Source organism: Lithobates pipiens, unplaced genomic scaffold, assembly GCF_037356315.1.
Source record: "Lithobates pipiens isolate NorthernLeopardFrog02 unplaced genomic scaffold, aLitPip1_a1.2 Scaffold_18, whole genome shotgun sequence".
NCBI lineage: Eukaryota > Metazoa > Chordata > Amphibia > Anura > Ranidae > Lithobates > Lithobates pipiens.
The window spans coordinates 251,144,563-251,161,465 of NW_027507758.1; the positions used below are offsets into that span (position 1 = coordinate 251,144,563).

The 16,903-nt window shown below is 40.9% G+C and overlaps 1 protein-coding gene across 1 annotated transcript in view; it reads right to left on the reverse strand.

Moving 5' to 3' along the window:
- PEX7 (peroxisomal biogenesis factor 7) overlaps positions 1-16,903 on the reverse strand; it is a 367,801-nt gene that overhangs the window by 155,038 nt on the left and 195,860 nt on the right. The window contains exon 8 of the mRNA XM_077486784.1: positions 2,732-2,787. Coding sequence (XP_077342910.1) covers positions 2,732-2,787 — 56 coding nt within the window. The remainder of the gene's footprint in view (positions 1-2,731; positions 2,788-16,903) is intronic.

Here is a 16,903-nt window from a genome sequence, read left to right on the forward strand (position 1 = left end):
ATTTACACTGTTAAACAAGCTGTACACTTACTACCTTACATTTTAGCAAAGTGTAATTTCTTCAGTGTTGTCACATGAAAAGATATAATTAAATATTTTAAAAAATGGGAGGGGTGTACTCACTTTTGTGAGATACTGTATATATGAACACCATTGGATGATATATGAATGTATTACTTAGATGTGAATATCGCTATATAAACAGTTTTGACTATTGTTGTACAATACATGAATTGCTGTTATTTATGTATTTTTACACTATCAAATACATCTGCAGCCTCAATGCAGCCTCATCTGTGTCCATCTGCAGCCTCAATGCAATCTGATATGTGCCCATCTGCAGCCTCAATGCAGCCTGATCTGTGCCCATCTGCATCCTATGTGCCCATCTGCAGCCTGATCTGTGCCCATCTGCAGCCTGATCTGTGCCCATCTCCCATCAATGCAGCCTGATGCCCATCTGCAGCCTCACCATCTCACATGCAGGAAATCACTCAGCCGCCATCTCCTGTTTATTCGGCTCTCAGTGAGCAGCCAATACACAGTCCCGCCTCCACCATCGGCATTGGACCAGTTCCTGTGATTGACAGAACACTGGTCCAATGCCGGTGGCAGAGGCGAGACTGCGTGTGTGACATCAGACATGAGTGAGAGCCAATTATACAGGAAATGACGGCTCTGTGAATTCTGGTGGCGCTCGTCCCCCTCCTTCCCCTCCGAGGTACACTATCGCGTATAACACGCACCCGTGATTTGCCCCCTATTTTCGGGGGAAAAGGTGCGTGTTATACGCAAATAAATATGGTAGTTTAGCTGATCGCTACAAAAGTGTGTATATAGTGTGTATATTGTATTATGAGATTGTATTTCTTTTTTGTGCTAGCAGCTCTAAACACTTTAGCTCTGACTTACACACAGCAAGGTATGTACAGCAGGGACTGAGGGAATGATGTGGGTGTTAGTTCATCTTTAAATTTTGACTGAAAATGTAACCCTTTAAGTACACACACTGCATTTTTACAGTTCTGGATAACTGTGCTTATTAAGGTCTGGAAGCTGAAGGACAAAAGTATAGGTGCCTGGGCCTCTGTCATATGGTCTTTCTTCAGATTGTCAACCTAAACACAATACTGCAAACGAGGGATGCACAGAAGAAAATGAGGAATGTAAAGAATACCTAACCTCTGCTGCCAGTTAAATAACTCTCTTTAGATCCAGAACTGTAATTAATGAACTCCAGAATAATAAGCAGTACAGGCTGGAAGACATATATAAAAACCTGCACATGACAGCTGAGACTGTTGCTCATTTTCTACCTTACTAAAAGAAATACAGGAGTTTCTTTTGGGCGACAGGCCGACCCGCATTTCTATTAGTGCATTTTTACCGCGATTGTTGCCACCATACGCAGAGATGTGAACGGAGCCTAAATTATATTGACTACAAAAAATACACACAAATATGCCAATTTTCAGCCTTCTGCTGTGTTTGAAGTGTAATGCTGCGTACACACGATCGGAAATTCGGGCAGCAAAAGACTGATGAGAGCTTTTCATCGGAAAATGCGATCGTGTGTAGGCTCCATCTGAATTTACCTGGCCGAATTCCCGCCAGTAAAAATGAGAGCATGTTCTCAATTTTCCAGACGGAAAAATTTTCAGAAATTCCGATCGTGTGTATGCAATTCCAACGCGCAAAAACTCACGCATGCTCAGATTCAACTACGAGATGGAAGTTATTGGCTACTGGCTAATGATCTCCTTTTTCTAGTCCCGCCATATGTGTTGTACATCACTGCTCCTTCACCGCTGCAAAAATGCTGCTTGCAGGAGTGTTTTTTTAACATCCTGCAAGCGCACCGCTCCAGTGTGAAAGCCCTTGGGCTTTCACATTGGAGACACAGCAGCGGCTGTTTCAGGGTGCTTTGCAAGTGCTATTTTTAGCACTGTAGCGCCTGCAAAGTGCCCCAGCGTGAAAGGGGCATAATTGACAGTGAAAGGCGTAGGAAGCACTAGAAAGGAAATATGTTGTCTAATATTGATTTTAGGTACTTATACAGCGCGGTCAATTTATGCAGGGCTTTACATATTTATTAAACATTCACTGCCCGTCTAATAAAATAATTCCTCTTACCCACATTCACCAATAACAAAAATATTAATTTGAAGTGGACTTGGCATTTAATAGCAGCTGAACAAATACTATAATGATCTTACTACAGATACTAAATTACATACAATGAGAAAGGAGGCTTTCAAAGAGTTCTTTGATTGGTTTGTTTACCATCAATACTATCAGACCAGTAGTCAGTGACATCAATGATGTCCTTGGAGGCAATATACACAAACTGTTACTGGTAGCACAAACTTTGGATGCACTCATATAAGCACCCAAAATGCATATATAGCTTTGAGACCTACATCTATTACATAAAAACAAATGTAATTTTCTACCGTAATTTAAACTTGCACACACTAATTCCTCAGTTATATGTGCATGTTGAACGTCACCCTGTAAAACTGTGGGAAAATGTTTATAACAGCACCTGTCAGAGGAGATTACCTTCGCAAGAGCTGTTATCATTGAGAATCCAATTAATACTGTACACAGATATGAGGAGTACAGAAAACACAAAAAGCTCCAGGGACCCAGTAATAACACTACAATGTGCCAGAGCAGAACGCTGAATATTAAGACGGATAAATGTTTTAATATTGAAAAAATATCCTACCTCACGGTGAAATCATAGGAGCATGATGCCAAAACACTTGGTTGAAAGGGTGAAAACTGAAAGAAAAAGACATGCAATTAAATATGCACGTCAACCATTTTTTCAATCTTTTTATTTTATTTATTTTTTATCACAAATGTGTTAGGTCTCAAGACATTACCACAGATTATGTCTGTCAATAAGACTCCTGAAAATTCTACTTGCCTGGCTGTCTCTGGCAAGTCAGTAAGGTCAGATTTCCTTATTGAAGCCAATGCATTTTCCAGAGGAAAGGTTTACAAAAGCCCATTTTTTTTCTTAGCACAGATTTAATTTAACAAAAATCTCTATATCGTGACTGTAGGTCTGCCTTCATGTGTGCTATGTGGACCTATAATTGTCAGCAAATTAGCTTGTAAATTCTTTACATATAAATGCAAGCAATACTCTTTATGGTCGGTGTAAAATATTAAGTGTTTTAATTAACTGATTCATATTAAGCTTGGAAAAAATAAAATGAAAATACAAAGTCAGGAAAGCTGCTAACTAGTGTAAGGATATGTTAACACATGTACAACTTAAAAGCAAAAAAGGTGCGCTGTCCCTTTAAATTACAATCAAAACCCATCTACATATAAAAATTATATATATATATATATATATATATATATATATATATATATATATATATATATAGATAGATAGATAGATAGATAGATAGATAGATACATACATAGGCGGTCCCCTACTTACAAACCTCCGATTTACAAACGGAGGGAGACAACAGGAAGTAAGAGGAAATCTACCTCTAGGAAGGGAAATTCACTCCTCTAAGCCCTTGCACACACGGACATTCCGACAACAAAATCCGTCGGATTTTGTCCGACACTGGTGTTGCATACACACGGTCGGACAAAGTTGTCATAAAATCCGATCGTTCGGAACATGATGACGTAATTTAGTTACGACAGGACTACGTTCAGGCTAGTAGCCAATAGCTTTGGTCTAGGAATTTGATCTGAGCATGCGTGGCACTTTGTCGGATCGGAAATTCTCTACAAACAATCGGACAAAGTTTGATCGGATCATGTTGTCGGAAAATTTTATAGCCCAGCTCTAAAACTTTGTCCGTCGGGTATTCCAATGGAAACAGTCCGATGGAGCCCACACACTGTCGGATTATCCAACAACACGGTCCGATTGAACATTTTCCATCGGAATATCCGACCGTGTGTACAAGGGCTAAGAGTTATTATGGGGAAAAAGGTGTCTCCACTGATGCTTTATCACCAGTCCTTGTTTCTACAACAACCCAACATTTTCAAAATCCAATTCTCATTGGGACAGAAAGTGAGGTGATAAATTCTGAACAGGCGGGCAGACAGAAAAACACATTTTGCAGTCGTTTTCCAGGATAACATCAAACCATTGCCAGAAAGCAGCACAGTGGCTTATACTGTGGAGGCTGTTCCACCCCTGTAGGGGTAAGAGCTCTGGTGAGAGCAATCACATTATTACTCACTGTGCACTGGGAGAAGCAGTTGTGTTTTATGAAGATAATCACTGAAGATAATCAGCATTATCCATTGTCATTCACCAGTTACCCATCTTTTTGCACAAAACACACTGGTTTTTCTATAAGTGTGGGACTTTCACTGATTGCAATTTTTATTGTTATTTTTATTTTTATTTGTACTTTTATTTTTATTTTTGCAATAGCAATCTTTATTTTTGTCAATTGATTTATTATGTGTTTTGGTTTGCACTTTATTATTGTATTCACGTTTAGCTTTTATGCAATTTTTTTAGTTGATACCAGCATATTTAGCACCTGATATATGGCACCTAGAGTGATCTAGGCACTTAGAATAGCACGGTTCTTCTTTGCCTTCTATATAATACTGTTGGGCTTCACAGTGTTTTACATTTTATGTTTTATAAGCTCGTTATTTACCAGCGTGCTGACAATTTTATATTTTTTTCACCATTTTTTTCACAATTTGTTTCACTTTATTGGTAATATTGTGAATAGGCCATATAACTGGTGAATTATGCAGATCTGGTGCTCTAACACCACAAATAAGTCCACATGCTTTCCAGAAGGAGTTACCCTCCAAAATAATAAGAGGTCAATTAATAAGAGGTGCAAATTCTTTCACCAGACCTGTATAACGTCTGTAATTCTAATTTGTTGCTGAAATAAAAAGAATGCAGGGATCCAGCTCTTTCAGTCTTCACTTATCTCCATGATGGGGTAACGAAGTTAAATGTCTAAATCTATGGGGTTACTTAAAGTAGAATTTGCAAACCTGGTACTTGTGCTAAAAGCAAAACGTGCAAATCCCAACTTCAAATGTTGAGCTATTGTGATTGCCAAAGTAGGTGTCATGTCACATTCGGTTACCCATCACATTTTCCTACCCGGTGGGGTGCGCATGCGCGACACCGCCATATGCGTTCCAACACTGTTGTAAGACACCACTTTGCCACAGGGCCGCTCGCCACGCTTTGGTCACAGCCTCGCTTCGCTCGGAATAATTACAATCGAACTCTCTGTCCACTTGGATGGTGGGGCTTGAACCTGGGCTCAGGGGCGTGGCCACAAAATTCTGCGCAAGCACAGATCAACACATACGGCGGCGTCGTGCATGTGCAGTCCAGCGGGTAGCCAAATGTGATGGGTCGCCATATGTGACGAAACAGGCAATTCCTGGTTGTGATAAAGCTTGTTCACACCAGCCTACTTACTAAACTTTTGAATAGACCACTGAAGCATCAAAGTGATGGTCCAAAATGAATAAGTGGGAGGCAGTAGGGAGCAACAAACTTTTACACTACCAGAAAGGTTTGCAGCTTTGAAGATCATCATGGCCCCACATTTTGGTATAACGGAAGAGACTTGCCCACTAGGTACCTGCAAATTTTACTTGATATTTCATTTTTTAAGTCATTTTAAGTATTCCTCAGACACGTGATCATTCCTGTAAAACAGTATCCAGTTAACCAAAGGGACGTTTTGGAGCTAGCCTCTGAGTGTACATATTCACACAGTAAAGCACGTAATTAACTGGAAATGCCCAAAGTAAAACATTACAACGAGAAACACAAAAATCTGGTAATTTACTATATTTGTCATCAGTCCTTATGGCCTTTACAACATTATCTGGCACAAACACAAATGAAAAAAAAGTAACATTATTGACAGATGCAGTGCCCCAAGCAGCATGTTAAACCCATTCTACAATTATTTCCCTCTTTTACATGATTAAACATGTGTTTCTATGATGAACAAAAGTCTTAGCATTCAAATACTTTGGTTCCATGCAAAAAATCATAACTCAAGTTGAGATGAACCAATTGACACCTAATAAATAAACAAGGGTTAACTTCTTTAGTTCAGTCATCTGTACAGAAACACGAGAATGTTTGCCATTCCTTTTAGGCAACAGTGGATCCCACTCCTGTTTACATAGGGAAAGTATGAGCTACACATGCAGAATATCTACAAATGGTAGATTTCAGACCTTGTCTACCTTTATTTGAACTGTGTGTGGGCCAATAATGACAAATGGTCATACACTCATTATTTAATGGTCTACAGGAGAATGTAGTTATCATTGGTCTGTGTCCCTCGTACAATAGCATCTTTTGTCATTCCAAAACATATGACAGTGGTCAACATTAGCCTTGGTCTCCAGTATCTGCCATTGGCCATTAACATACACTAATACACTAAAAGTGCAGCGCTAAGAATGCAATCAGATGTCCACATCCAATATTTTAAAACTTAAAAAGAGGGGAATAAGAGTCCTCTCCAGAATGAATCCAAAAGTGCTTGGTAGAAACAGTTTAAACAACTCACAGCTGGGTGCTCCAAAGGGAAGGAAAAACTACCTCGGTCAGCCCAACACACTGTCGCTTACCATCAAAAGTGGACCCGCACATAAGAAGGTCAAATGCACAGTCTGAGAACAATCCTGGAAAGATCTTCCATGGGGTTATTTTGCCACCCTTCTCATAGGTACGCTCAATCAGCTTCTCCGATGATTTCCCAATATTGTAAAGAAGAATAAAATGCCTCTCAGTGCAGTATATCTAACTCAATTTATTATTTAAAAAGTATTACACTCACTTGAGTCAGTATATCCCAGCATTACCAACCAGCAAAATGGCCGCCACATCCCGATGACATCATGTCTCCAACACCCCTACATATTTCGTCAGCAAATTACGTTGTCGTCGCTCCTGAGAGGAGGAGTTGGAGATGTGTGATGTTATCGCACATAAGGACATGGCGGCCATCTTGCTGGTTGGTAATACTGGGATATACTGACATGCATTTTTTTTATTATTAATCAAGTGAGTGGAATACTTTTTAAACAATAAATTTAGTTGGATATACTGCACTATTAGAGGCATTTTATGGACATGCTGCAGAAATGCAAGTGATGCGTTTTTTAATCTTCCTAACAACAAAAACATCTTGCCTTAAAAAAAAAAAAGCATAAAAAAAAAGCAAAACCCATCAAAAAACATGGGAAAACCGCATGACAAATGCGCGTGCAAAAACTCAAACTTCACTGCAAAAACGGATTAAAAGCAAACTGCATAGGTGTGAACCAGGCATTCCAAGACACCTTGTTCTTCATTATGCTTGACCCCTTCATGCCAACATAAGACAAATATGCAGCCTTTGACTTTAAGGGGTTGTACCGGGGTGATGTCTGCAGCTGCAGGCATCACCCGATACCGTTTTTTAGTGTGGACAGTTGGCTTTCTTCAACTAACAACCAATGTGGCTAAAACGTCGCTCGGCTGTTATTACAAGCAGTGGGAGGGGATATCCCCCCACCTCCTGCGGGTCATCTGGGCTCTCCCATTCCATTAGGAGGCCCAAGCCACTAGCCAGCATGTCCACCCGCTGGCCGAAGACCTGAACAATGTGAGGTATTTCCGTGATCATTAGAGTGAGTGCAATAATTCTAGAACACCTCCTTCTGTACCTCTAAATAGGTAGCCTGTAGAAATTTTTAAACTGTGCACAATTTTAAAGCACGACATGTTAATTATCCATTTACAGATTTCAGAATAACATTATGGTTTACATTATACAAAAGAATTGGGCTAACTTTACTGTTTTTTTGCCACAATGTGACATAAAATATTGCAACAATCACCATTTTATTATCTAGGGTCTCTTCTAACAAATATATATAATGTTTGGGGGTTCCACGTAATTTTCTAGCAAAAAATTGTGATTTTTAGCTTGTAAGCAACAAGTGTTAGAAAAAGGCTTAGGCATGAAGGGGTTAAGATAGTTCTTAAAGCCGTATTAAACCCAAAAGAAAACATTTATTATATTGCAGCTTATCAATTCTTAGATGTGATTGCTGCATTAGTTTCCCTTTTTAGGCTTTTTTTTCTTCTATTTTCATCTGGTATTTCAGCCAGCAAGTCTGTTGTATTTCACAGCACAAACTCTCCAGCAGAATGTATCAGTTTACATGGATGAGACCACCTAACACTGGAAGGGGTGATTAAACCTATCATATTTATTTTATATATGCATGCAAAACCTTTATCCCAAAAGGAAAGAAAAACTCTTTGTTGCAAGTGATTATAAAGTGTGAGCTGGAGTTTGGCTTAAATTTGTTAGTGGCTCTAAATCTGCTAGTACATTTAAAGTGATATTAAACGCTTGTTTTTTTCTCTATAAAAGTAACACACACGTCATACTTACCTGCTCTGTACAATAGTTTTGCACAGAGCAGCACTGATCCTCCTTATTTCGGGTCCCTTCCAGGCGCTCCTAGCCCCCCTCTCCTGCTGAGTGCACCCACAGCAAGCAGCTTGCTATGGGGGGAACCTGGGTCGATCCGCTGTTCTGTGTCCTCGTACCCTCTCTCCTAATTGGCTCACTGACTTTGATTGAAAGCAGTGGGAACCAATGGTGCCACTGTTGTATCTCAGGAGAGAGAGTAAGTAGCTCAGGTAAGTATTAGGGGGGCTGCTGCATACAGAAAGTTTTTTTTATCACTTTGCATTTAACCACTTTAACACTACCCAACCTCCAGACTGACAATGATGCTAGCTGTGCTTCCTATGTTCATTCCTTCAGATCTGTGTCTCAATAATAAAGGAGGTGTGTTACTGGTCAGATCACTTAAAACAGAGGGAAAGAGACATAGAAAAGAAAACGAATGCAGCCACCACATATAAGGATTGTCAAGCTGCAATACAATACATTTTTTGTTTCGAGTTTAACACTGCTTTAATGACACGGGATGTATGTTTGGGGTCATTGTTCTGCTGCAGAGCAAAGTTGGGGCCAATCACATGCCTCCCGAATGGTATGGCATGATGGATAAATACCTGCCTGTATTTCTCAGAACTCCATTTGCAGAAATGCAGCCACAAACCTGCAAGGAACCTCCACCATGTTTCACTGTTGCCTGTAGACACTCATTATTTTATTTCTCTGCAGCTTTTCGGTGAACAAACTGCCTCCTGCTACAGCCAAATATTTCAAATTTTGACTTATGAATCTAGAGTACCTGCTGCCATTTTTCTGCACTGCACTATGTTTTCATGCGTAGTTGAGTTGCTTAGCCTTGTTTCCATTTTGGAGTTATGGCTTTTTGGCCACAATTCTTCCATGAACACCACTTCTGGCCAGACTTCTCCAGACAGTAGATGGGTATATCTAGGTCCCACCGGATTCCGCCAGTTCTGTGCTGATGGCACTGCTGGACATCTTCTGATATCGAAGGAAAGTAAGCATGATGTGCCTTACATCTGCTGAATGAAGTTTCCTTGGCCAATCACTGCGTCTATGGTCCTAATTGGTGCCCACATTTTTGAGCTTCTTCAAAAGAGCTTAAACAGCATGCCTTGAAACCCCAGTGGCATGAGAAAGACCTTGCTGATGTAGTATAACTACCTTGTCTCATGTTGCTATGCTCAGTCTTGCTATGGTATATGACCTGTGACATGAACCTACCACAACCTCACCTTAGTAGCAGAGTTTGGCTGTTCCTTACCCAGTTATAAGCCTCATAAACAGCTGTTTCGGTTTCAGTTAATGACTGTACTTCAACCTTCATATGAAATTGATGATCATTAGCACCTGCTTGGGGCAGCTATTTTGGACACACTCAGTTGAGACAATTAGGCTGAATTTGCGGGACAGCTGTCAGATCACTTTACCACTCCAGCAACTGTCCATTCCAACTCCAGTAGGGCGCGATTCAGTGCATCACAGAGTTTCTTTTGTGTTGTACAAACTTTATTTGAAGATTACAAAATAATACTTCAGTCATGTTGCTGTACAGCAGCATAATGTGATGGGCTACTGTACAGTGACGTGCAATCCTGATAAAATGCAGCATGTCTCCGGGCTGCATTGCAGTGTCAATAGGATATGCAAAAAAACATTTTTTTCTGTGCCCTAGCAGTGACCAGTGCTTAATAGTATCACCCCACAGAATGTGAATTACCTCTTATAGTGTTTGTTACCCCAGTATTTCATATTTCTGATATGTGCCTGTTGTACCATGTACTTGAATGGAATAGTATCCTGTTCTATTTATATTTCTTCCTTTGTGTGAAATCCCTGGTGTTGCTGCTAGTCCTCCTGCTTTCCTATTATAAACTGACCACGCCGTGGTCAGTTCTCGAGTTATGCTCTCCTCCGATGATCAGACTTATCCTGCACCCCCCCCCCCCCACACACACTCATGCACAGCCATTCACCTGGAGAGTTCAGTGTCCTGTTGCTTCTCCTTCCCCAGATCTTATGCAGCTGAGAACAGAGATTAGGTAAACACTTATAACAGAAGGAAAAAAAGGTATTTATCATGTTTTTTTTTTAAATATCTAGACACAGATGTTTTGACTTTCATTTCAGTTTTAAACTAAATTGGTTGTTTTACAGGGTGATTGTTTACAACCACTTTAACCTACAGGCATGGGAAGAAACCAGAGTACCCAAAAGTAGCACAAGCTAAATGCTTGTTACTCAAGTAGTGCTTTATTGTAATTCTTCAATAGGCTTTTGACCTCCTGGTAAACTTATAAACTCAATGAACAAACATTTACACAAAAAAAAAAAAAAAAACCCACAATGGCCTTCACAGTAATTTGATGATGAACAAAGTACAATAATTCATTGCAAACAAACAACTCCCACCTTGTAGTGAAAGATGCTGTTTGATTGGTTGATATGGGTTATAGCCGTTTACAAATTTTATATAGAAGACATCAAAAGTTGAATTAACTAGGAAATTTATATAAAAAACCTTCTGAAATTTTCTTTTTTTTCTTTTTTTTGGTGAAATAGTTTTTTTTTTGTTAGAGAAATCTGACATCTAGTAATTACAGGGGACTCAAAGTGTGACTCCAGTCTGCTGTAAAATATTAGTAGTATGTTCCCCCCACCCTCTCCCAGATGGCAAGGTTTAAATACTTATTTAGCCTAGGAGAGGTTTAAAGTAGAGGACTACTTACCTTATTCCTTACTACCCTGGGAGCTTGCTCTCTCCTATGCTAACACAATGTTGGCAGGCTCTCAATGTCAACATGTGCAATGCAGGATCATTGGTCCTGCATTGTACATGATGATGTCTGAGAAGTGGTGGCCGCACAACCAGAAAAGAGAAGTGGCTGTGTGGCACTGGAGGCACAATGGGGAAGAAGCCTCCAGGAGACAGGACTAAGTTAAGCATTCCTTTGCATTAAACCTTGGCTAAGCCGGAGCCTGACTGCATGCCAGTGGTTTTTGGTTACTGCGGTTTGGTTTAGTGCTTTGATTATAAATGACAATCGCATAAAGAAGTGCCACAGGTTTCATGGCTCGTGGAAAACTGTAAAAAAGTGCAACTACCAGCAGATATCTGAGGATACCGGCTACTGCATTGCTCATCCAGTTTTGAAAGACCAGTTTAAATACAGATAAACTTTAAAACAAACATAATGCATCCATTTGACCTATTCTAGAGGACCCTTTGTGCACTGAACAATAATATTCTGGGATTGAAAAAGCCTCAACTCTCATACACATCCAGTAGCTTCTAGTGGAGAGTCAAATAAAACATCTTGGCTGTGCTACTGCAAAGAAAGTTGCGGATGCCACACACCACAATGATGAACCACAAAAAACAGCGCTCTCAGGAAAGCTTTAGCTACATCTCTCACCCATTAGACATACCAGCTAATGCGTTTCCCCTGATAAGTGCTTAATCGTAGGGTCCTTAGTGGGTAAAACATGTGTCTGATGGGTGGTAGAAGTAGCTGAAGCCTTCCTGAGAATGATGGTTTTTGTGGTTCATGATTGCAGTGCACAGGATCTGCAATTTCTTTTGCAGTTACACATTGAGTCGGAAATGCTCTAACAGCAGCCCAGCACCTGACAGCTGTGGAACCAGCAGGTGGATTACACAACAGCATTTGAGCGATGCTTTTCAGTTAACCTTAGCTGTGCTTTAGTCACCAACTAGTAGAGTAGATTGTGAAGAGAAATAAGAGAAATGTAGGACACACTAGAGAGACGAGGTAGGTGAGGGGTAGAGCTAGTCCTGTGGGATTGGCAGATGGTCAGTAGCAAGTGATCAAAGTCCCTGGGAAAGTAATGTTCTATCCAGGAAGTCCATACACATTTGAAAGTAAGGAAGATGAACTTGGTATTTGAACAGTGCTTTGGTTTCATAATCGGTAGAGCATCCTTAAGCCTAGTACACACAAGCTGAATGTCGGACGGTATTCTGTGTTTGGTGTTCTGGCAGATAGTGTCCTGCCATCATATAGTGTCCGCCCCGTACTGAGCATGCACAGTACGGGGCAGAAGAAGCTTCGGAAAATCTCCAAAGCTGAACGGCGCCTGCGCCGTGAGTGGAGGTGGTAGCCCCACCATCCAAGCGGACACAGGGTTGGGAAAATTAGAGGGCCCCTCACGGGCGAGCTTCGCTCGCCACGCTTCGGGCTCAGCCTCGCTGCGCTTGGCTCTTTTTTATTCCTACTCTATGTCCACTTGGATGATGGGGCTAGAACCTGGACTCACGGCGCAGGCGCCGTTCATCCTCGGCTATTTTCGGAATCTGTGTTGCTGTGTACTGCGCATGCGCAGTACCCAGCGGACACTATCCGATGGGGGACCTTATATGATGGGATACCGGTTCAGTAGAAACCGGCCGACACTCAGCCCATATGTACTACAGCTGGTCTGACAGAAGCCGGCTGTTTGGCTGGCATCTGTTGAAGGGGCATGACAGAAAAAAGGTCTACCGATCCACTCCCAATCAGCATTCTGACCGGAGGCGGCTCCTCCTGAGCTGTTTTTTTCTTCCGTTCAGCCCTGCTGAGTTTAACAAAAAGAAAAAAAACTAGTAGTGTGTAGAAGGCTTTAGTTTTTTTTTTTTTTATATTTCTCCCCAGTTAGTATAACCCTCTTCAAAATCTTCTGATTTATGACAGGTCCACCATATATGTCAAAGGGTACCCAGAGTCTGGCAGCTGTTAAAGCAAAATCCTGACACTGAAGATATGAACCTCGCCACTTGTTGTGGGACCATATTCCAGCGCATAAGTAACTTAAGACTGGATTCTTAGGCTGGGTTCACATATGAGCAGGCAGCGGCTCACAGCAGGATTCCGGTGCATCCTCATTCACTGTTTCAGGTCTGATTTCAGCCTGAATTTTTGAAAGTCACACGAAGCCACCACAGAGATATGTGAACGGTCTCCATAGAGAGCCAGTCAAAATCTCTTGCTGTGCGAATTGTATGCAGAGAAAACCCCCATGCAATTTGCACTAGTGTGAACCCAGCCTAAAGCGGAGGTATTTATTGAACAATGAAATGTAATAGACCAGATCTGTCCCCAGTACTGTTTGGCTGGGGTCCTTTTCCCATTACACCACATATTGTAGGGGGCCAACAAAAAATTTAAAATTTGTTTGGGGACAAAAAGAAAGGGAAAGTCTCCCCAATAGGGTCACAAACAGAAATAAATCCCTGACAGAAATGTTAATTTTTCCCCACTTTGATTCAAAACAAAAAATTACTTTAAGAAAAATGCAGCATCTCAACAGTTGTATTATTTTAACCCATTTCTGCTTTTCTCAAAAACCAAAAGGGGTTCTTACCTATTCTATACAAAAATAAAACATGTTTTAATTTTAGATACATGTCAAACATAAATGCCATTGTTAACTGATAAAAAAAAACTGAGAGAAGAATTATGTCATTCCTTACAAAGAAGAATGTGACTGCAAGTATTGGTTTGCCAGAGCTGCTTCATATTCCCAGCAGGCCCTGCTGATCATTTACAGTAGTAAGGGCCAGATGTCACTATTGACTTTACCATGCTAAATAAAGGGATTTAATCAAAATATACTTTCTGAATGAGTGTTACTCATGCTAAAAGAGGAGTTCTTTCATCGTACGTAAAGGAATCCAATATATTTGTGTCTAGGGCATTCAGCAGCTCACGCATGCAAGTTTAGTTATTGTAAAAGTGAATGCTTTTACTAACAATTTACTAGGCAAATATAAATCATTACAAAATTGTGAAATTCTCAAAAGAAAAAAATGTATTAAATATAAATATTTTATTGTATTCCCAGTTTTACATCACTGGTCTTTAAAAGCTACACACAAATGTAGAATGTGTTGTCTTTGTATCATACCTCTGTGACACTGCAGGTGCTATAAGGACAGAATAGAATACAATCAGATATCCAAAAGCAGTTCAACTGAGGGGTGGGTAATACAGCAAACAAACTCTAATGCCCCGTATACATGGGTGCATTTTCTGACGGAAAATGTTCGATGGGAGCTTTTTGTCAGAAATTCCGATCGTGTGTAGGCTCCATCGGAATATCCGTCACACATATTTTGAGATCTGGAGCTCAAATTTTCCAACAACAAAATCCGTTGTCGGAAATTCCGACTGTGTGTACACAATTCTGATGCACAAAGTTCTATGCATGCTCGGAATCAAGCAGAAGAGCCGCACCGGCTATTGAACTTCATTTTTCTCGGCTCGTCGTACGTGTTTTGTACGTCACCACGTTCTTGACGTTTGCAATTTATGACCAACTTGCGTGACCATGTGTATGCAAGACAAGTTTGAACACACATCTGTCGGAAAAAATCCATGGATTTTGTTGTCTGAATGTCCGCTCAAGGTCCGATCGTGTTTACGGGGCATTACAGACCCAAATGAACAACAGGTTAACAGAAGGTGCTTAATGGAGCTTACATCATCTGAAGAACCTTAAAATAGAAGTGGACAGGAGATGAGATCCAAATATCCACCTGATAAAAAAAACAGATGCCCTCTTGCTGAAAAGCCCAGGAAGCACTAACTAAACTAGCATAGAAAGGTGAAATCATGCCTCAAAGTCTAAAGTCTAGAATGATGAGCTTCTAAATCCACCTGGAGATAGTGGAACAAGAGCAGGTTGTCCACTGCAGGGACTCTCGGGAATGACAAAAAACAGTCTGTCTAAAAAGTTGTAGGGCATACCACATCCAGATAGTAGAGGCAAATCTCCTCAGGATTTAATGGAACAGAGATGGGAGAACATTGTCCTTGTTACGGTGAAAGGAAGAAACCACCTTGGGAAGAAGAGGTCTTAGGCCTAAAGAAAACCTTATCTGTGTAGCACAAGAAAAGGTAATTTACAGGTTAAGCTCACAAACTCAGAAATTTGCTTCACAAGAGCAATGGCAACGAGGAAGGCAACTTTGTGAGTGAAAAGCAGGCAGGGGAATATCACTAATAGGTTAAAAGGGCAATTTCTAGAGAACTGACAGAACCAGTTGAGATTCCAAGGAGTCACTGGGGGATGTATAGGGGGAAAAATGTGAGCAACACCCTGTGAAAGGGATTTAACTAAGGATAAAAAGGAAAGCGGCAGAGCTTCACGATTGATCATTAACAGATCATGATCTCGATTAAACCCCCTACATGATCTTAATCCAGCATTTCCACGATTTATGTAACAAGTGCAGAGCAGTTCCCTGCTCACAGCTGTCAAAAAAAAACAAGCTGCCGGAAATGTTTATCAACAACATTGCTCAGCACTGAAGGAGATAAAAAGAAACATTGTATCTTTCTGTTCATTTACAGATCAAAGGGATGAACTTCGGTCTGTAAATTAAGCCAGTTTAAAGCAACCTTGTCAAGTAAAAAAATAAAAATAAATATTTTTTTGTTTTATATTAAATTGTTCCTCTGTTTAAGCCCTCATTAACCAGTTCCCTACCACCGTATTGTAAAATGAAGGCGGCAGGAACCGTTTATCCCTCCGGGTGGGTGTCATATGACGTCTTCCGCTTCCTGGCATTGTGGAGAGCGCGCATGCGCGCGCCGCATCGCTGGGGACCCGATGTCCACAGGGCACCCTCGATTGCTCGTTAACAGAGCCGGGATGTGGATCTGTGTGTGTAAACACACAGATCCACGTCCTGTCAGGGGAGAGGAGAACTGATCGGATGTTCCTTATACAGAGGTCTCCTCCCCTCATCAGTCCCCCCCCAGTTAGAATCACTCCCTAGGAGGCCAGCGATATAGGTGCGATGCGGGAACCCGCTCTGGATTCTCAGGGTTTCCCGCATTGCATCAGTGTGAACCCAACCTTAAAGTAATTGTAGAGTCTCGTTTTTTTTTTTTAAATAACAAGCATATCATACTTACCTGCTCTGTTTCAGTGGTTTTACACAGGGCAGCATGGATCCTCCTCTTCTCATGTCCCTCTTCACTGCTCCTGGCCCCTCCCTCCTGTCGAGTGCCCCCACAGCAAGCAGCTTGCTATGGGGGCACCCAAGCCAAGCTGCAGCTCTGTGTCCATTGCCCGATTGGCTAACTGACTTTGACAGCCGTGGGAGCCAGCTGCTGTGTCTCAGCCAATCAGGAGATGGGGGTCAGGTATTAGGGGTGCTGGGGATGCTGCTACACACAGAAGGCTTTTTATCTTAATGCATAGAATGTATTAAAAATAAAAAAACTTCTGACTTTACAATGCCTTTAATTTACTCTAATCAGTCTTATTAAGTCCTTATTCTCCTTAAATTATTATTTTCCTGCTGATTTTTTATTTATTTCTATTTTATAAACTATAAACAATTTACTAGAGGTGCACCTAAATTTCGGCTGCCGAAAATCATCGGCCCTGGGTGCCGCCCATTGCGTGAG